The 22062-nt window shown below is 47.1% G+C and overlaps 1 protein-coding gene across 6 annotated transcripts in view; it reads right to left on the minus strand.

Annotated features, from left to right (window-relative positions):
- slc37a4a (solute carrier family 37 member 4a) overlaps positions 1–22062 on the minus strand; it is a 34736-nt gene that overhangs the window by 8736 nt on the left and 3938 nt on the right. For 4 of the 6 annotated variants that reach the window (XM_038778899.1, XM_038778902.1, XM_038778900.1 and 1 more), the window contains exons 2-8: positions 20843–21358; positions 19474–19706; positions 16196–16442; positions 8659–8817; positions 7029–7114; positions 5219–5332; positions 3093–3158 (exon numbers count right to left, since the gene is read on the minus strand). In XM_038778899.1, the coding sequence (XP_038634827.1) occupies positions 3093–3158; positions 5219–5332; positions 7029–7114; positions 8659–8817; positions 16196–16442; positions 19474–19706; positions 20843–20984 (1047 nt within the window). In that variant the 5' untranslated portion in view covers positions 20985–21358. The remainder of the gene's footprint in view (positions 1–3092; positions 3159–5218; positions 5333–7028; positions 7115–8658; positions 8818–16195; positions 16443–19473; positions 19707–20842; positions 21359–22062) is intronic. The other 2 variants (XM_038778903.1, XM_038778901.1) reach the window with 1 other exon arrangement.

Genomic DNA, 22062 nt, shown 5'->3' on the forward strand with positions numbered 1-22062 from the left:
GCCCTTGTCGTCCTCCTCCTAGGTGGTGGAGGTTACGAATTTGGGTGTTCATTATACTCCTGACAGCCTTGTAACTGGTGACAGGACTTAGGGGAGACAAGATTGACTGGAAAAGATATAGTTCGAGTACATTAGATGGGTCATTCTTTGTACAATGTGTGCAGGAGGGTTTCCTGACACAATATGTTGACAGGCCAACAAGAGGCGAGGCCACATTGGATTTGGTTTTGGGTAATGAACCAGGCCAGGTGTTAGATCTGGAGGTAGGTGAGCACTTTGGAAACAGTGACCACAATTCGGTGACCTTTACGTTAGTGATGGAAAGGGATAATTATACCCCGCAGGGCAAGAGTTATAGCTGGGGGAAGGGCAATTATGATGCCATTAGACATGACTTAGGATGTGTTGGTTGGAGAAGTAGGCTGCAAGGGTTGGGCACACTGGATATGTGGAGCTTGTTCAAGGAACAGCTATTGCATGTTCTTGATAAGTACGTACCAGTCAGGCAGGGAGGAAGGGGTCGAGCGAGGGAACCGTGGTTTACCAAAGAAGTGGAATCTCTTGTTAAGAGGAAGAAGGAGGCCTATGTGAAGATGAGGCATGAAGTTTCAGTTGGGGCGCTTGATAGTTACAAGGAAGCGAGGAAGGATCTAAAGAGAGAGCTGAGACGAGCAAGGAGGGGACATGAGAAGTCTTTGGCAGGTAGGATCAAGGAAAACCCAAAAGCTTTCTATAGGTATGTCAGGAATAAAAGAATGACTAGGGTAAGAGTAGGGCCAGTCAAGGACAGTGGTGGGAAGTTGTGTGTGGAGGCTGAGGAGATAAGCGAGATACTAAATGAATACTTTTCGTCAGTATTCACTCAAGAAAAAGATAATATTGTGGAGGAGAATGCTGAGACCCAGGCTATTAGAATAGATGGCATTGAGGTGCGTAGGGAAGAAGTGTTGGCAATTCTGGACAAGGTGAAAATAGATAAGTCCCCGGGGCCGGATGGGATTTATCCTAGGATTCTCTGGGAAGCCAGGGAAGAGATTGCTGAGCCTTTGGCTTTGATTTTTAGGTCATCATTGGCTACAGGAATAGTGCCAGAGGACTGGAGGATAGCAAATGTGGTCCCTTTGTTCAAGAAGGGGAGTAGAGATAACCCCGGTAACTATAGGCCGGTGAGCCTAACGTCTGTGGTGGGTAAAGTCTTGGAGAGGATTATAAAAGATACGATTTATAATCATCTAGATAGGAATAATATGATTAGGGACAGTCAGCATGGTTTTGTGAAGGGTAGGTCATGCCTCACAAACCTTATCGAGTTCTTTGAGAAGGTGACTGAACAGGTAGACGAGGGTAGAGCAGTTGATGTGGTGTATATGGATTTCAGTAAAGCGTTTGATAAGGTTCCCCACGGTCGGCTATTGCAAAAAATACGAAGGCTGGGGATTGAGGGTGATTTAGAGATGTGGATCAGAAATTGGCTAGTTGAAAGAAGACAGAGAGTGGTAGTTGATGGGAAATGTTCAGAATGGAGTTCAGTTACGAGTGGCGTACCACAAGGATCTGTTCTGGGGCCGTTGCTGTTTGTCATTTTTATAAATGACCTAGAGGAGGGCGCAGAAGGATGGGTGAGTAAATTTGCAGACGACACTAAAGTCGGTGGAGTTGTAGACAGTGCGGAAGGATGTTGCAGGTTACAGAGGGACATAGATAAGCTGCAGAGCTGGGCTGAGAGGTGGCAAATGGAGTTTAATGTGGAGAAGTGTGAGGTGATTCACTTTGGAAAGAATAACAGAAATGTGGAATATTTGGCTAATGGTAAAATTCTTGGCAGTGTGGATGAGCAGAGGGATCTCGGTGTCCATGTACATAGATCCCTGAAAGTTGCCACCCAGGTTGATAGGGTTGTGAAGAAGGCCTATGGTGTGTTGGCCTTTATTGGTAGAGGGATTGAGTTCCGGAGCCATGAGGTCATGTTGCAGTTGTACAAAACTCTAGTACGGCCGCATTTGGAGTATTGCGTACAGTTCTGGTCGCCTCATTATAGGAAGGACGTGGAAGCTTTGGAACGGGTGCAGAGGAGATTTACCAGGATGTTGCCTGGTATGGAGGGAAAATCTTATGAGGAAAGGCTGATGGACTTGAGGTTGTTTTCGTTAGAGAGAAGAAGGTTAAGAGGTGACTTAATAGAGGCATACAAAATGATCAGAGGGTTAGATAGGGTGGACAGCGAGAGCCTTCTCCCGCGGATGGAGGTGGCTAGCACGAGGGGACATAGCCTTAAATTGAGGGGTAATAGATATAGGACAGAGGTCAGAGGTGGGTTTTTTACGCAAAGAGTGGTGAGGCCGTGGAATGCCCTACCTGCAACAGTAGTGAACTCGCCAACATTGAGGGCATTTAAAAATTTATTGGATAAGCATATGGATGATAAGGGCATAGTGTAGGTTAGATGGCCTTTAGATTTTTTTCCATGTCGGTGCAACATCGAGGGCCGAAGGGCCTGTACTGCGCTGTATCGTTCTATGTTCTATGTTCTATGTTCTAAGAGGTGAGGTATACGTTTGAGCCTTCTGTATTTAACAAAAAAACGTTCTCACATTTACAAGTCGATCAACTTTTCAAAGGAATAGGGCAGCATGGTGGCGCAGTGGTTAACACTGCTGCCCACGGCGCTGAGGACCCAGGTTCGATCCCAGCTCTGGGTCACTGTCCGTGTGGAGTTTGCACATTCTCCCCGTGTCTGCGTGGGTTTCACCCCCACAACCCAAAAATGTGCTGGGTAGGCGGATTGGCCACGCTAAATTGCCCCTTAATTGGAAAAAATAATTGGGTACTCTAAATTTATTTTTAAAAAACTTTTCAAAGGAATTCTGTACATTTCAAATCTACAGCATTTTACATACAGAACCACAAGTCACTGCAATTGACACACAATCATTCATTGTAAGCTCTGAAGGAATGTTCTTACAAACAGGTTTCTGCAGATGTTAAAAAAATTAATTTAACAAGGATTTAGAAATGGATGCACAGAGAAAGAGGACAGGCAAGGCAGGGGGTAGCAAGCTATTGCAAGGGAGAAGAGAGCGAGAGGGAGAGACCTCATTTGCAGTCAAGTTGGTGATTTGAGTCAGAGGCAAGGAGATTAATGTCCAGAGCTCATTCCCCTGAGGAAATAAAGAGGAAGAACATCACTGAGAGGCAAAGAAGAGTACAGCAAAAAACAACTTCTCACAAGACACTCTGTGACCGGGTTACACATCATACAACGTTCACAGCACACGAGGAGTCTGTGAAGATTCTTTGTAAGAGCAATTAAGTTACTCCCACATCCTCCCTTTTTCCACGTAGCCCAGCAAATCTTTCCTCTTTAGCTAATTATCCAATTCCCTTTTGAAAGGCTCAACTGAATCTGCGTCCCCCACACTCTAAGGCGGCGAATTCCAGATTCTAACCATTCACTGCATATGTACAGGTGGCACAGTGGTTAGCACTGCTGCCTCACAGTGCCAGGGTCCCTGGTTCGATTCCAGCCTCGGGTCACTGTCTGCGTGGAGTTTGCACTTTCACCCAGTGTCTGCGTGGGTTTCCTCCGGGTGTTCCGGTTTCCTCCCACAATCCAAAGATGTGCGGGTTAAATAAACTGGCCGTGATCAATGCGCGGGGTTGTGGAGATGGGGAGGGAAAGTGGGCCTAAGTGATGATCTTTCGGAGAGTTGGTGCAGACACGATGGGCCGAATGGCTTCCTTCTTTATGGAAACCTTTTTCGACAGCTTTTGCTCCCTTGGGGCGGCAAGGTGGCGCAGTGTTTAGCACTGTTGCCTACGCGCTGAGGACCCAGCTTCGATCCCAGTCCTGGGTCACTGTCCGTGTGGAGTTTGCACATTCTCCCCGTGCCTGCGCGGGTTTCTCCCCCACAACCGAAAAATGTGCAGGGTGGGTGGATTGGCCACGCTAAATTGCTGCTTAATTGGAAAAAAAATAATTGGGCACTGTAAATTAATTTTAAAAAATAACAAAAAAAAGGCTCCCTTTGATATTAACCTTCCATTTGGGTTCTCTGGTCCTCGGCTCTGTCCACACCCCTCATGGTTTTGAACACCTCCACTCAACCTTCTTGAAGGAGGACTACCCCGGCTTCCCAATGCAGCAGTGTAACTCAAATCTCTCACCCCTGGAATCATTCTCATAAATCTGCTCTCTCCAAGGTGTTCACATCCTTCTTATAGTTTGGTGCAAATGATTCACCAGAACTTCCTTACTTTCGTACTCTATGCCTCTATTTACAAAGCCCAGAATTCTATATGCCTCATCAACTCAGCATTGGAATATTATCCTTAATCTCCACTGCCAGCCCTCCTTTCTCTGCTTCCTAAAATTCTTCTGAACAGGTTATATCTGGGAACATTTGGTATCCAGTCCCACCCTTTCCAATCCAGGTCTGTTATTGTCACATCATCATTTCTCCCCCATCGATACCAATCACGCTAGGGGCGCTGTCGACTTTGCAAGGGAAGGAAGCAGCCCACGTAAACACAAACAGGAGGAATCAGGGGAGGCAGTGGCGTGGTGGTACTGCCACTGGACTAGCAATCCAGAGGCCAAAGGTAATGCACTGGGGACCTGGGTTCGAATCCCACCCGGGCAGTTGGTGGAATCTGAATTCAATAAAAGGTCTGGAATCAAAAGTCTAATGACGACCATGAAACCAATACCGGTTGTCGTAAAAACCCATCTGGTTCACTAATGTTTCTTTAGGAAAGGAAATCTGCCCTTGTGACCTGGTCTGGCCTACATGTGTGTCCAGACCCACAGCAATGTGGTTGACTCCTAAATGCCCTCAGGGATGGGCAATAAATGCTGGCCCAGCCAGAGACGCCAACGTCCCATGAACAAATGATAAAGAAAAATCAGAAGTTGCTGAAATTTGAGACGAATCCAATTGGGCATAAGGCCAAGTGTTTGGACGGGTGGGGCGGCCCACCATCACTGCAGTCTGCGTCTCGCTGATAGGCTCAGTGGGGGCACTAGACGGATCCACATGCACACAAGAGGACTGGTCAGGCAGAGGAGAGAGAATAGTTTGACAGACCCATCAGAATCAGAGTCACCAGACCATCCCACACCGCAGTCCACCAGGGAGTGGGATAGACCTCAGACATCGCAACATCTGGGGACAATGTTCGGCTTAAAAGAGGACCACGAATCAAACTCTTTTCTAGTTACCTTGGTAGACTCTGCAGTCACCGTGACTCGAAACAGGTACATTGATATCGCCATTCCAGCCATCATTGAGAGCAGAAGTCCATGTCGGGGATTCCCGCGACTTCGAAGGCCGTGCTGGAAGATAGCAGCAGAAACTACAGGTTTGTTTTTTTTTTTAAAAAGTATTTTGTTTATTTACAAAAGTAAGGAATGACTCCCTTTTCAAAGCCACAATAGAGTTAATGAAACTGCTCAATATGGAACATTTAATAACTTTTGGCAAACATTCCCAGGTGAAGAAATATTAGAGACAAATAAAGAGTAAAGCTCACCCTCTAACATTATAACAATGTGTTTTTAACCTCACCACTAGGCCAGTTTTCATTGCAGCTACCCTGAAGGCCTTATTGTAGGAGTCGAAGGTTTTGGTACCTAAGTTAACTTACGACTGGGCACAATTTCACACAAAGACCCTTACGTGGAGAGTAAATTTTTATTTCACCATTCTGGGCTCAACTAAAATGTATCGCTAGAATTTTTCTCACCAACTGAAAAAGGTGCAGGTGAGCCGGCTCCCGCTGGGGCCAGGTCGACCCGCAGCGATTTAACGGTCTTTGTTAATTGGCTTGCCGCGGGGGACTCCCGCCTCCAGCAGGGAGGTAGTTCCTCCTCCGAGGCCTGTCAGCGCAGCAGCTCGCCAGTCCCAGCAGCGCCACCCGGTGCAGTGGCCACTGCTGGAACTACAGGGAGCCCCCAAGGAGAGAAACTACCCCCCACCCTCCCACGGGAACTGGAAGCAAAATTCCAACCCAAATTTCAGGACGGCCAGTCCCCAAGGTACAATCATTTTAAACAAAACACGCACGATGTGAAACATAGAATACAAAATATTGTGAGGGCAAAAGTAAAAGAGATACAAAGATATGGGTCGCGCTGAGCTCCCTGACTCAGTCCAGTTAAATCTCAGAACTAGGGGGCATAGCCTCAAAATAAGGGGAAGTAGATTCAGGACTGAGTTTAGGAGGAACTTCTTCACCCAAAGGGTTGTGAATCTATGGAATTCCTTACCCAGTGAAGCAGTTGAGGCTCCTTCATTACATGTTTTTAAGGTAAAGATAGATAGTTTTTTGAAGAATAAAGGGATTAAGGGTTATGGTGTTCGGGCCGGAAAGTGGAGCTGAGTCCACAAAAGATCAGCCATGATCTCATTGAATGGCGGAGCAGGCTCGAGGGGCCAGATGGCCTACTCCTGCTCCTAGTTCTTATGTTCTTATGAAATAGTAACTCACCATCATTGGCTCAAACTGTCCTGGACAAATACCTTGAATGTGTCAATTATCTTATTACCCATTTAAGTTCAGTGGGAGTAGCCAGCAAAGAGATGAAACCTCGACTGCAGTACAGTGACCATTTCCGGCACTTTGGGAAGGATGGGAAGGTTTGAAGAGAGGGTGCGGAAAAGGATTTACCGCAACGGTTCCAGTCAAAAGAAGCAAAGGGATATGAAAAAAAAAGTATTTTTTTCCCTGGAAACGTAACGAGTGGTTGAGATCTGGAATGGGCTGCCTGAGAGTGTGGTGGAGGCATTTTGAAAATGAACTGGACAAAACCTGAACAGGAAAAAATAATGCAGGGCATGGGAGGGAGTGGCACTGGCTGAGTTGCTCTTGCAGAGAGCCAGCAGAGACTGAATGGTCTCCTTCTGTATTGTTTGCATTCTATATCCTATGGAAAACAGTACATACAGTTTCAGATTATTGAACATTACAGATCTCTAGTGCAACCCAATCACCCACCCAAAGCAGTCCAACGGGAGTCTGTGAATACATACCCGAGCAACAGCCCTGTCCGAGAGACATCCAGCGGTAACACTACCCAGAAGGCCACCAATCTCCAGCGCACTCATGAATGAGCTACCTGCAAGTATCAAATGATAATATACAGTGTTTAAAAAGTAATAAAGTCAGGAGGCTCCAGGCTTCCTTCCTTGCCAGCACTGTGAGCTCATCCAGAGGGGGCAGCATTGAGTGAGCTCATCCAGAGGGGGCAGCACTGAGTGAGCTCATCCAGAGGGGGCAGCACCGAGTGAGCTCATCCAGAGGGGGCAGCACCGAGTGGGCTCATCCAGAGGGGGCAGCACTGAGTGAGCTCATCCAGAGGGGGCAGCCCCGAGTGAGCTCATCCATAGGGGGCAGCACTGAGTGAGCTCATCCAGAGGGGGCAGCACTGAGTGAGCTCATCCAGAGGGGGCAGCATTGAGTGAGCTCATCCATAGGGGGCAGCACTGAGTGAGCTCATCCACAGGGGGCAGTGTTATATTATACTACTACTCCTGGCAGTGTGTTATATTACATTGTGTAATATCTTCTTACTCATTTGCTTTCTGCCAGAATGGTCATTCGCCCGATATTCATTGACACTCAAAGTCTTCAAATAAAGCAAATACTGTTTATTGAGTAACAATAACAATTTAACTATGCGTTTGTTCTCTGTTCAACAACTAAACTTTAGATTAAATTAACAAGACTATATATATATTAACTATGATTAACTGCACCTGCACTCTGAGCTATCTCTCTCTCCACCTCTGGTCACTAGTCACTTCAAACACGAAGAGGTGGGAGCTCTCCTTGAGTTTGTTTTTTTATAAACATCTCTAGTGCTGCCATCTAGTGGCTGTCTAGCACTTGCTTATGGATGTTAACTCTTTACACACAAACACTATACAGATCACTACAGGCAGCACTGAGTGAGCTCATCCAGAGGGGGCAGCACTGAGTGAGCTCATCCAGAGGGGGCAGCACCGAGTGAGCTCATCCAGAGGGGGCAGCACCGAGTGAGCTCAACCAGAGGGGGTCAGCACCGAGAGATCTCATCCAGAGGGGGCAGCACCGAGAGAGCTCATCCAGAGGGGGCAGCACTGAATGAGCTCAACCATAGGGGGCAGCACTGAGTTTGTGATTTTGCTTGGTGCGTTGACCTATATCAGTTACCACACCATCGCCAATGACAACTGGCATTTCTGTAGAATGCCTTCTGCATTGTAAAATGTCACCAACACCCTCCGTTCAGTGGGGGAGAAGATTGCGTATTCAAATGGTGCAGTGAGAATTGAAGGCCATAGGGCAGGGGGTGGAAAGAACCAAAGGCTTCCAAGGATTCGTTCAGCTCCCCTGGCCAACACCCCATCCTCAAACAACACCAGCAAAGCGAGACAAGCAGCAGAATAAGACGGACGTTGAAACTCTGAATAAAAATGAAAAATGCTGCAAATTCCAGCAGGTGTGGCCACTTCTGCGGAGAGAGAGAAACGCAGTTAACGTTTCAGGTCAATGACCGTTTGTCTCGGCAGGTTTGGGAAAGCTACACTTCTGACACATCCTCTCCGGATCGAGGACAACAAAGGGGCAAATCAACATTCGGCAAGCTGCTTACTGCTTTCACAGTCCAGGTTGTCTTACCTAGAAGTGCACTTTGTCCCTTCTCCTGAATGAGGAAGAGCTGCCCCCAGTCAGTGCAACATGTCTTCACCCCGAACACCACCAGGTAGCCAATGTTCAGGACCCACAGGTATGGGGTCAGCAGCAATTCTTTCACAGTACTCTCACTGCCAACAGACCCTGCGTCAAAGTGGGGGGGGGGGGGGGGGCAGAGAGGGCGGGGACATAAATAACAAATGGTTAGAAAGGAAATCTTAACTAACAGATGATATCAAGACACCAACGAATCATGCAAGCCTCGTCCTGCTTTTGAGTACTTTGCAATTGACGACAACTATATAATTCTTAAAATATTACACTGGGCAGGCCCACGAACCTGGCTTTTTTTGATCATGGTTTCTGGCCATGCTTAGTGTACCATTGTGAATCACAACATCAAACTTTCCATTTGTCACCCAACTATCAGACATTGGTAAACCATTGCAGGACCGTGCCAAGCTGAATCATGGATCAATCCAATGGGAATCCACTGTCGCCAACATCCTCTTGGTACCTGAAGGTGGAGGAGGGGCCCAACCATGTACCAGGTCCAGTCAAGCTCGACACTGATCTTCTTTACCAATCTGCTCAGTTGGCCTATGAAACACCGCTCTTACTGATATTTCACAGGTAATTTTCCTTTTGGAGTTTGATGCTGGGGGACGAATTTACTGATGGACCATCAGGGAGCTCCAGGCGATTGTATGTAAACCTTTAAACTCTAAACTGAATACGTGGTCAAATAATTTCCAAATCCAGTCAGACTGCATTCACGGAGATTAGGCTTTCAACCATTAACCCCTGGCTCTCGTCCCACCCCACACAACATTCTGTTCATTTAAGTATTAAACTCTGCACCCTGTTGGTTGGCCACTGGCCCGTTGCCCGTTCCAAACCAGTTCCTTACTCACCTCCGCCTCCTCCTTCCAGCTGCCTATTTGTGTCTCCATTACCTGAAGCCAAATGTCAATCATTTATTTTTAAGCTGTTCAACTTCCCTGATGGCGCAATCAGGTAAACGCACTGCCCAACCCGGTGGTTGCCCGCACAGAGAGGATTGATTCCACAGTCTGTGCGGTGTTAGGTTTTCACTTAAAGACGATCTTTTGGATGAGGGACGGTGGGTGTCCGGCCATCAAGAGTCGGAAAGGTGTTATCTCGAGCTTAAGCTAACTGGTGAACTATGAAACATCTCATTAATACTTTTCTTGATAATAGGTTCATTCGCAGAATGCAGCATGTGTGCTCCCTACCCACCAATCCAGTGTCCCATCCGTCTCTATTTATACTCTTTTGACTCAAACAATGCAACCAAAATAAACTAATTAACAAATGAACTGATTAGATTGACAGCCCCTGAAAAGGGGGCACGGTAACAAAAGACAAAACTTTAAAAGGAAGTCAAATTAAATTGTCATTTTGGAGGCCGATGACGCTCTCCAGCCCCAGGAGTGCCTACCAGTCACGGGAGACCCCAGTACACTGGCGGACGAGACATACCCCCTCTCCTGGGATACCCGACCTCTAACATAGTTGCAGAAGAGGGGCAGTCAGGCCAGCTGCCTGGACCTGTTAATGACCACTTTGGGCAGGCCCAGGGAGCAGGCTAACATGGAGATCCTCCACCCTCACTGCAACCCCCCCCCATTCTGTATCGGGTGACCAAAGGTCGGGACTGAGGGTCTGAAGTTCAGCCAAATTTGAGGAGCAGCTCGCTTCAGCCAATCCAAAAGGGGCTGCAACATCATACACGGAGCAAAGACTCCCGCTCTCTCGTTACCACTTTTGTGTAAGCCAGTGGAATAATAACTAAACTAATTAACAAATGAACTAATTAAATCGGTAGCCCCTTATAGGGGTGTTGTAACAAAAGAGCAACTAAAGCACCTCTGTAAGGGGCTACCGATTTAATTAGTTCATTTGTTAATTAGTTTAGTTATTATTCCACTGCCTACGGTAAATTTGAGCTGGTCCTGACTTGGTTATCAAGCCTGCTGACAAAATGATATGTAAGGACGTCTGGTGTAAGGATCTCTACCTCGCAGAAGCACGGCGGCAACTATTATACACTTCCTCTACCTTCCCTTGGACCCTGACGAACAATAAGCCATCGTTTCCGGGACCGTCACCGACTTCATCTCCTCTGGAGACCTTCCCTTCACAGCGTCCAACCTCCGTCTCCCAACCCCGCACAGCCCGCTTCTACATCCTCTGCAAAATTACAAACAGGACTGTCCCAGTATGAAATGAAATGAAAATGGCTTATTGTCACAAGTAGGCTTCAAATGAAGTTACTGTGAAAAGCCCCTAGTCGCCACATTCCGGCGCCCGTTCGGGGGGGGGGAGCTGGTACGGGAATTGAACCGTGCTGCTGGCCTGCCTTGGTCTGCTTTCAAAGCCAGTGATTTAGCCCTGTGCTAAACAGCCCCTAGTAGGCCCATCATATCAGCCTGCTCCTGTCGCACTGAAATCATTCCTCACGATTTTGACTGCGTCCTCCCCCCCCCCCCTTGTCCAGTCTCTTCCCACCTACATTTGTGATTCCTCTGATGCCCTCCGTCACATCAAAAATTTCCAGTTTCCTGGCTCTAACCACCCTCTCTTCACTATAGACGTCCAATCCCTCTACACAACCATCCCCTGCCAGGAGAATCTGAGGGCCCACCGCTTCTTCCTTGCACACATGACTGTATCTCACGTTCCATTGAACAATTTCTTCTTTAACTTGTCTCACTTCCTCCAAATAAAATGTGTGGCCATGGGCCCAAGTTATGCCTGTCTTTTTAGGGGTCATGTGGAACATTGCTTGTTCCAGTCCTACCCATGCCCCTGCCACAACACTTTTTCCGTTACATCAGTGATTGTATCGGTGCCGCTTCATACTCCTAGCTGGACCTGGAAAGATTTTGTCAATTTTCCTTCCAATTTCCACCCTCTCACCTTCAGAGGGTTCACCTCTGACACTTCACTTTCCCTCCTTCACCCCTCTGGCTCCATTTCCGGTGATGAAAATGAAATGAAAATCGCTTATTGTCACGAGTAGGCTTCAAATGAAGTTACTGTGAAAAGCCTCTAGTCGCCACATTCCGGCGCCTGTCCGGGGAGTCTGTTACGGGAATCGAACCGTGCTGCTGGCCTGCCTTGGTCTGCTTTCAAAGCCAGCGATTTAGCCCAGTGAGCTAAACAGCCCCTAGTATAGTCTAACCACCAATATTCATTACACTCCCTTAGCCACCTCGACTACAGCTCCTCATACCTGCAAGGAGTCCTTCCCATTTTCCCTGTTTCTCTGTCTTCGATGCATCTGTTCCGATGATGGCACCTTTCGCAATGGCGCTTCCGACGTGCCTGTCTTCTTCCTGAGCAGCGGTTCCCACTCTGAAATGCGGGACAGGGCCCTCATCATGGCTGACCCATCTCCCGCACCTCTGTCCTCGCCCCTTGCCCTCCTTTCCAGAACCAGGGTAGGGCCCCTCTTGTCCTCACTTCCACCATACAAGCCACCACTTTCAAAGGATCATCCTCCCCCATTTCCACCAACTCCAGCAAGATGCCACCGCCAAGCACATCTTCCCCTCATTTCCCCCAGCAGCATTCCATAGGGACAGTTCCTACCCTGACATCCTGGACCACTCCTCTATCACCCCAACAGGTTATGCCTTACGAACGGCACCTTCCTGTCCAATTGCAGGAGGTGTAACGCCTGCCCCTTTATCACCTCACCATTCCAAGCCCCCAAACATGCCATCCAGATTAAACAGCGCTTCACTTGCATTTTCAGCTTTCTCTCCTTCATTCACTGCTCTGCATCGTGGAGACTAATCGCCGACTGGTTAAGTGCTTTGTGGAACACCTTCGCTCAGTCTACAAGGCCCCAGTCGCTTGCTATTTCAACTCGTCATCTTGCCCTCATGCCAACATATCCATCCTTGGCCTGTTACAATGTTCCAGTGAAGCCCACGCAAACTGCTTGAGCAACACCTCATCTTCCGATTAGGCAGGTAACAGCCTTCTGGACTTAACATTGAGTTCAACGACTTCCGATCATGAACTCTTGTCTTCCACTTTGATTCCCCCATCACATTTCTACCTCGCTTCAGCTCTGAGGAAGGGTCATAGAATTCCGACAGAGCGGAAGGAGGCCACTTGCCCATCGGGTCTGCACCGGCCCTCTGAAAAAGCATCCTACCTAGGCCCACTCCCTTGCCCTATCCCCGTAACCCTACCTAGTCTACACATCTTTGGACACTAAGGTGCAATTTAGCATGGCCAATCCACCAAACCTGCACAGCTTCACTATCTTGGAAAGGACATAGAACATAGAGAAATAAAGCACAGAACAGGCCCTTCAGCCCACGATGTTGTGCCGAACTTTTGTCCTAGTTTGATCATAGTGTCCAAAATTCCATGATAATCTAAGGGCAATTTATCATGGCCAATCCACCCAACCTGCACATCTTCGGACTATGGGAGGAAACCGGAGCACCCGTAGGAAACCCACGCAGACACGGGGAGGATGTGCAGACTCCACACAGACAGTGACCCAAGCCGGGAATCGAACCTGGGACCCTGGAGCTGTGAAGCAATTGTGCTATCCACAATGCTACCGTGCTGCCTTTAAGAACAAATTAATCTACACTCCATTATTCTACCATAATCCATGTACCTATCCAATGTGGACGGCCACTCTTCCACTGGAATTAACCATTGCTTTGGCTCTTTTCATTAACCATGGTGTAGGGCAGCACGGTGGCACAGTGGGTTAGCCCTGCTGCCTCACAGCACCGAGGTCCCAGGTTCTATCCCGGCTCTGGGTCACTGTCTGTGTGGAGCTTGCACATTCTCCCTGTGTTTGCGTGGGTTTTGCCCCCACAACCCAAAGATGTGCAGGGTAGGTGAATTGACCACACTAAATTGCCCCTTAATTGGAAAAAATTAATTGGGTACTCTAAAAAAAAAATTTTTTTTTTAAAAACCAAAAAAAAACCATGGTGTTTAAATGGTTGTTACCAGAGCCGAGGGTGCACTCCAGCCCCTGCGGTGCCCACTGGTCATGGGAGGCTTCAAGCGTGCCAATGGACACTGTGTGCTCCTTCCCCGGGGGATACCTGGCTGCAAATGTAGCTGCGGAAGAGGGGCAGACAGTCGGGCCGAGTTTCTCATTATACTCCTTTGAGAACCAATTTAACAAATCAACCAATTTAAAAAAGCCAAATTCAACCAATTGATGGTTCCTTGAAGGGTATTGTAATAGAAAACAGAATTTTAAAGGAACCGTACAAAGGGTGGCACGGTGGCGCAGTGGTTAGCACTGCTGCCTACGGCGCTGAGAACCCGGGTTCAAATCCGGCTCTCGGTCACTGTCCGTGCGGAGTTTGCACATTCTCCCCGTGTCTGCGTGGGTTTTGTTCCCACAACCCAAAGATGTGGTTAGGTGGATTGACCGTGCTAAACTGCCCCTTAATTGGAAAAAAATATATATAATTTAGGTACTCTAAATTTATATTTTTAAAAAAAGGAACTGCACATAATGAAATAAAAATTACGTTTTGGGGGCTAATGATGCACTCCAGCCCCTGTGCCAACCAGACACGAAATGCCCCAAGTATACTTCTTATACTTGCTAAAACCACGTCCATCACTGAAAGTCAAACAAGATTTCAATTCCCTTGCCCATTTCCCCAATTTATGTAAAAGGTCACAGGCAAAACTTTAAAACAAAAATAGCACTTCATCTGGTAATAACTCGGCGCTGGACTGGGTCTCTGTCGGTCAATGTTGGACGTCTTTCTATAGACGGCCCATGAAAAGATGCCCGATTGCTTTTGGTATAATCCCCTTTACAGATGTACCTGAACACTATGCACTGGACCACCGTCCAGCCATTGGGTACGTGGCTCACACAAATACCTGGTGAAGACGAGATGGTTATTTTTCAATTAGCATTTCATATAGAGACTCACTTGCCGAGAAGACGTTAGGAAGGAATTTGTGGTATTGATGGGGGCTTTGCTTCAAAAGTGGTTGCTTTGCTTTCCAGCTAATTCAGTCATAGAATTTCTCTTCCTCCACCCCCACCCCCCTCATTTTTTAAATGACCATGTTCCACAAGTCATCACAACAAAAGATGTTTTTGCAAGGCAAATTTAGAGTACCCAATTCATTTTTTCCAATTAAGGGGCAATTTAGCGTGGCCAATCCATCTAGCCTGCACATCTTTGGGTTGTGGGGGCAAAACCCATGCAGACACAGGGAGAATGTGCAAACTCCACACGGACAGTGACCCAGAGCCGGGATCGAACCTGGGACCTCAGCGCCGTGAGGCAGCAGGGCTAACCCACTGCGCCACCATGTTGCCTTTGCTAGGCAAATATTTGGATTCCTCAGTAGTCCTGCTGTACTAACGACACGAAGATACTCCTTTCCGCAAAATGTATCAACTAATCTTTCCCATCGGAAGAGGCGTAGGTAATTTAGTCCCTCGAGCCAGTTCTGCCATTCAGTGAGATCATGGCCGATCTGTGACTGAATTCCACGTTACCCACCTTTCCCCCACATCGCAAAACAAATCAACCAATTCTGGACTTCAAACTAACAATTGATCAGGGCAGCATGGTAGCACAGTGGTTAGCACTGTTGCTTCAAAGCGCTATGGTCCCAGGTTCGATTCCCAGCTTGGGTCACTGTCTGTGCGGAGTCTGCATGTTCTCCCCGTGTCTGCGTGGGTTTCCTCCAGGCGCTCCGGTTTCCTCCCACAAGCCCCCGAAAGACGTGCTATTAGGTAATGTGGACATTCTGAATTCTCCCTCCGTGTACACGATCAGGCGCCAGAATGTGGTGACTAGGGGCTTTTCACGGTAACTTCATTGCAGTGTTAATGTAAGCCTACTTGTGACAATAAAGATTATTATCTCGCATCAGGTTAAGAAACAAGACCTGCCATAATCTAATTTATGGTGGAACAGATTTAGAGGTGCTGAATGGACTGTTCCTGTTATTCAAATGCTCATGTCTGGAAATTAGTGGAGGGATGCTTTTGCTGGAATGCACTCTAAATGAAACAGTCAAATGATATTCCGTTTAAGTTCATATCCGAATATGGGTCTCTTGGGGTAAGATGCAGTAAGGCTGCTAATTCTACTGCCCATCAATCTGTTCGCCAGCGAAAGACGGCGGCTTTTGGGATTCTCTTTTCCCGCCGGCAGTGCACCCCCCGGGGCCCTTGGGATTCCCGGCGACGGGGGTGGGGCTGCCGTCAATGGTAAATCCCATAGACAAGCGGCTGGAGGAGAGAATCCCAATGGGAGAGGGGAGGAGGAAGATGAAATTGGGAGGAAAAATAATAAAAAGGGACATTCCCAGTTTGTCTCAACACCTTTAGGTTGGGTTAAAAATAGAGGAGGGAGAAATATTACAAGGAAAGGGAAAGGCTAATGGAGTGTTCGTGAATGAAGCTGGGGGATAAATGGGAGGCCGAACTGGGCAGGCAAGCCAATAATTTACCAGGAATGCACACTACCTTCCTTGCTTCCTTTTTTCGGGCCTAGCTCCACATTGGGAAGCCCGACGTCCACTGGCTCGTTAACTATGAAGATCAGACATACGAATGCCATCCCGACCGCGATGGAACCAGAGAGCGAGAGGGTCACCCGCCAGCTGTAGCTGAGGGCCATCGTTGTGGCAATGAGTGGGCCCAAGCTGCCTGCCAAGTTCATGCTGGTTGACAGAACAGCCCACCATGTTCCAAACTGTGCTGGTTCAAACCACTGTGGAGAAAAACAAGCAATCAAACAGAGATGGCCAAGAATGTTTCCATTGCATAACAGGGTTTGAACTGAACTCAAAAAACATTTTTTCCCCCCTCCCAATGTGGTCTGATTCTTTATTTTCTTCCTTTCCCCCACCCCAAGGCTCTTAACAAAAAACTTTCTCCCCTTAGTGTTAATTCCTGCTAATTGACACCTTGCTTTTTAATCTTTCCGATTTGTTACCTTTTAGCGGCTCATAAAACTTTTGAACCCGCAACTTTAAAAAAGTGCACATTCTTCATGGACGGTTAAATCTCATAGAAGCTGATTTGATTTACAATTGGGGAGCTGTTGCAAACAACCGGAACGCCATGAATCAAACTGAGACAGTGAAAGCGTGCCGTACTTTTGGGTTAGGGTTGGGCTTCAGAATACTGGCTCATGTCACAGGGTTGGTGGCAAATGCCATGAATTCATTGAACTGATCGACAACCAGAAAGATGTAATATGCCACTCACACTTTGACTAGTAAAATAACATCTCCTCGACGGACACAGAATGTGCAACTCACAGCTCCTCTCTAAAAATACTCAGCCCTAAATGTCACGACCTGGGTTCTAGCCTGAGCTGTAGAATCGGCCATGGAAACTGCTAACGGTGCCAAAATTAAATGGCCTGGGTGATAGATGGGCACTGGTGCTGTGCCTAGTCGCTGTATCATAGAATTTAGAATGAAAAATAATACAGGGCATACGCATTTAGCAGCACGAAAGTATCGTCGGCGAAGCCTTGCAATTTTCAAGTTCCGACATTGAAGGAGACTGTTAAAGGTGCATAAAGTTTCTCCCAGCTGGTTTAGCTCACTGAGTTAAATCGCTGGCTTTTGAAGCAGACTAAGCAGGCCAGCAGCACGTTTCGATTCCCGTACCAGCCTCCCCGGACAGGCGCCGGAATGTGGCGGCTAGGGGCTTTTCACAGTAACTTCATTGAAGCCTACCCGTGACAATAAGCGATTTTCATTTAATTTCATTTCATATCTCAATGCTGTGATAATTGTAATAATGACGTTGTGTCAAGGTGCAGAGAACAGCAAGGATTCCTAGTCATATTGGGACTCCCACATGGAACTGGTGGGGAAAAGCCATGGTTTAGGTTTTCATTAAAAAGGGGGTCAGGAAGCTGGTTACAGTGCCTCAATTTCTGCCCCAACGGCGAATGTCCAATTTGGTGCAGACTGGGCTGAGAATCTGGAACCTTGTCAGACTGTCAGCCTCACTCTTGATTTACTCAGATGCCATCAGTCAATTTATTTTTGTTTTCTGACTAACTCTGAACCCAGTTTGCTTATTATTATTTTCACGCTAAATCATGCCAAGCTAATTGGGTGGGGGTTTTCCAGCCCCATCGGTCTGGGGTCCGGAAAATCCCACCCGAGTTCAACGGACCTTTCAATGGTCCGTTAAATATGCAGCACGGGTGGCGGAGTGGGTTAGCCCTGCTGCCTCACGGCGCCGAGGACCCGGGTTCGAATCCCGGCTCTGGGTCACTGTCCGTGTGGAGTTTGCACATTCTCCCCGTGTTTGCGTGGGTTTCGCCCCCACAACCCACAAGATGTGCAGGGTAGGTGGATTGGCCACGCTAAATTGCCGCTTAATTAGAAAAAAAAAATAATTAGGGGCTCTAAAATGTTTTAAAAAGATTTAAAAATCAGGGTCCGTTAAATTGCCCCCCCCCCCCCCCCCCCCCCCCCCCCCCCCCCCAACTCCCACCCGGGTCCCCAAACAATTCCCGCAGCGGGTGCGATCGTAGAATTTATCCCAGTGTCTCAAAATTGGCAACCTCGTGACCTAGGCTGTGCCAGATTTTGGGTCACTAGAACATCTGGACAAGATAGATGTGCAAGCGGCGAAGCAGGGAAATAGTCAGGTGCCAAACTGAACACCTATCCAAATAGTCCAGCTAAGTTTAAACAAAAAAAATTACTCAATTAAAATCGCTCAAATACATATTCCAAACAAAAACGTCCAGTTTTCAGACAGCTCTGGTTTTTGGACAATCGGACTGAGCCTGGGGCAGTGGCAGGATCATGATAATTGGCCTGAACTGCCTTTGTGCGCCAGGCGCCAGAGTGTGGCAACTTCATTGCAGTGTTAACGTAAGCCTACTTGTGACAATAATAAAGATTGTTATTATACAGCCTTCTGCCACAGAATTCCTACGGTGCAGAAGGAGGCCATTAGCCCATCGAGTCTGCACCGACCCTTGGAAAGAGCACCCTACTAAGGCCCATAACCCCAGTCTACACCCGCCTCACCTGCACCTCTTTGGGCACTAAAGGATTGGATTGGATTTGTTTATCGTCACGTGTACCGAGGGACATTGAAAAGTATTTTTCTGCGAGCAGCTCAACAGATCATTAAGTACATGGGAAGGAAAGAAAATACATAATAGGGCAACACAAGGTATACAATGTAACTACATAAGCACCGGCATCGGATGAAGCATACAGAGTGTAGTGTTAATGAGGTCAGTCCATAAGAGGGTCATTTAGGTAACAGAGGGAAGAAGCTGTTTTTCAGTCTGTTCGTGCATGTTCTCAGACTTCTGTTTCTGCTGCCCAATGGAAGAAGTGGAAGGGGCAATTTAGCATGATCAATACACCTCACCTGCACATCTTTGGACTGTGGGAGGAAACCGAAGCAACTGGAGGAAACCCACGCACACACGGGGAGAACATCCAAACTCCACACAGACACAGTCACCCACGGTTGGAATTGAAGCCGGGTCCCAGGCTCTGAGGCAGCAGTGTTAACCACCATGCCATCATGGACAATTGATGATAACATGATCACACTCGGCTGTGATATCCTATTGCTAAAAGCGCTGTATGTTTTCACCTGAAGAAAGGGTATATATGGACGAGGTATTGGAGGGCAGTCAGGGGGCAAGTGGAGCCACACCCAGATACGAGTTAATGCCCACGAACAATCACAAATATTCTTAATCCCCGCCAAGCAGTAAGCATGGCGATTGAATGGTGATGTCGTACCTTTCGCAGTATTTTGCCACAGGGAGGCCACCCAAAGCCTTGTGCCAATCCATTAAAGAACCAGAGTACAACAAAAGCGGTGACGGTGGAGCTCCATGAGAAGACGATATTTATTACCCCGACCAGGAATAATCCAGTACAAAAAAGCAGGCGAGCACTGATCTGATCAGAGAGGACTCCACTGATGAACTTGCTGATAGCGTAGGCTAGTGACTGGCTACTGGTTATCAGACCTGCAGGAATAAAACAAATACAGGTTAGTTTGCAACCATTACTGCCATCTAATGCACAATTCCCCATTCTCACTGTGCAACTGCACAATGCTGTTCCCATGTTCTAAGACCAGATACTTGTATTGCTTCTGAGCTGATTAAAATGCCTCTTCAGATTCCTTATGCTGCTTCAGTAGGGCACTCGGTTTGAACTGCTTTAAACACTTTTAGCATTGGAATATCTACAAGTTACCTTTCTTTCCAATTTTGACCCTTTTAATTGTTGCTGTACCAAACAACATTCAGTCAATATTCCTCTTCACTCTGTAACAGCAGTTGGTAAATTTCTCTCTGCTCTCCCCCACCTCCCCTCTCCACTTGGGATTTTTCACACTCGCACAACTCAAATTGGGAATGCGTATGCTCCCTCAGAAACGGACCTCCAAAAACTTGTGCTTCCCTATTCAGTGGAGAAACAAATATAAAATGATAGTTGCTGTACAAACCTTAGAACATCAATATTGGGTCTACTAATGGTTGACATGCAAATACATCACATTCTCCATTGAGGGCGGCACGGTAGCACAGTGGTTAGCACTGCTGCCTCACAGCGTCAGGGATCCGGGTGCGATTCCGTCCTTGGGTGCCTGCATGTGGAGTCTGCATGTTCTCTCCGTGTCTGCTCCGGGTTTCCTCCGGGTGCACTGGTTTCCTTCCACAGTCTAAAGATGTGAAGCTTAGAAGGAATGGCTATGTTAAATTGCCCCTTAGTGTTCAAAGAAGTACATGTTCGATGGGATTGGGTGGGGGAGTGGGAGCGGGTAGGGTGCTATTTGAGAGGGTCGGTGCAGACCTGATGGGCCGAATGGCCCCCTTCTGTAGGGACTCTATTACCAGTCACTCAACACACGGGTCTGACTTTTGCTTTAACATTTTATTAATTGAATCTGTTAAAGTGCAAGTTTTTCCCCTTTCCTGAAGTTCTTCCTCCAGACTACACTGCAGCCTAACTCATGGGCATCGTCATGTTGACAACACTTTTCTCTTCCCCAGCAGCTCTTAACCCTGAACACAAGAGACACAGTTTCCACATCCGAAGACCATCACTACCGGGCCCACGGCCCACTATTTCAGGAGCTACGTGGTTACGTACTCACCTAAATCATCTTTTTCCAAGGTCACTTCCTCCATTATGGAGGGCATCACAAATGAGAAGGTCTTTCTGTTGAAGTAATACATTGTGTAGCCCACAAACATGGCTGCGAAGATGGTGACCCTGTAGTAGCCGTAGGAAGCCATTTTGATCAGCTTTTGGCAACTGTCGACCAAGTCAGGAACGCAGGACTCTAACTGGAGGTTTTATACAGTCACTGGCCTCTTCCCCAGTGATTAGATCAAGTACATATGAGACAGATAACGGTGTACCTAATGTCTGACGATTTCTAGATTTTTTGGGTAAAGTACATTTGGATTAAGAAATGAGGTAGGACAGTTGCGACTTTGAGAAATAACAGAAGAGAAGGGTGAAACGAAAAAGACAAACTTCACTGTCTGATTCCACTTTGATGTTTTTGTCTATTTTTGTGCGTTGATTAGATTTGGTAAAGCTTTTGTTTGTTCTGCAGGCAAAACATTAACTCTGAGGGTTCCGAGCAAGCGAAGGAGTCATTATCCTGAAAGAGGAAGAGAAAAAAACCTGCTGAATGCATGCAGAGACTTTTCTATTTGTGAAAAATAAGAATTTGTTAATGATTACACAGCATCAATAAAAATGACTATTATAGGTCAAAGATGGTCCCTGGGGACCGATGGTGAAAGCTACAATCCATTGTTTAACGTCACCGACACCTTATCTAGTATCCGAGTAAAGTTTTACAGAGAAACAACAGCACAACACATTGGAGGAATCATAAATGATTTCACCGCTTGTTGTAAATCACTAAATAATTGCACGCTTTACTGAACTGCTTTAAGTCACTTCCACAAGATGATTTTGACAGCTGTAAATGGAGTTGCACCTGGCCAGGTTCCTGCTTTTCAAATGGGAACAATCCACCATCACAATAAAGGGACATTTTTTTTCAATTTGTCCACGATATGGAAATGTTTGCAATCGACACCTCATCAAAATTATTAAAAGGAACTTGCTCACATTTTTAGAATGCCACATAATTTTCTCCTTTGCCAGCTCCCTCCCTGAAGCACTAGCTCAACTATGGTTTCACAGGTTGGAAGGCAGGGTTTATAGAACCTCGCTACTTTGGCCAAGTGGCGCATGCTGAGGAAGCCAAAAAGTGAACGTTTGCAGCCTATTCAACTGTGGGAGGCATCACAGCTAGTCTGATCCTCTCCTCAACCAGTATCACCTGTTTACCAT

This window comes from Scyliorhinus canicula, chromosome 19 (genome assembly GCF_902713615.1).
Source record: "Scyliorhinus canicula chromosome 19, sScyCan1.1, whole genome shotgun sequence".
In the NCBI taxonomy this organism is placed as follows: Eukaryota; Metazoa; Chordata; class Chondrichthyes; order Carcharhiniformes; family Scyliorhinidae; genus Scyliorhinus; species Scyliorhinus canicula.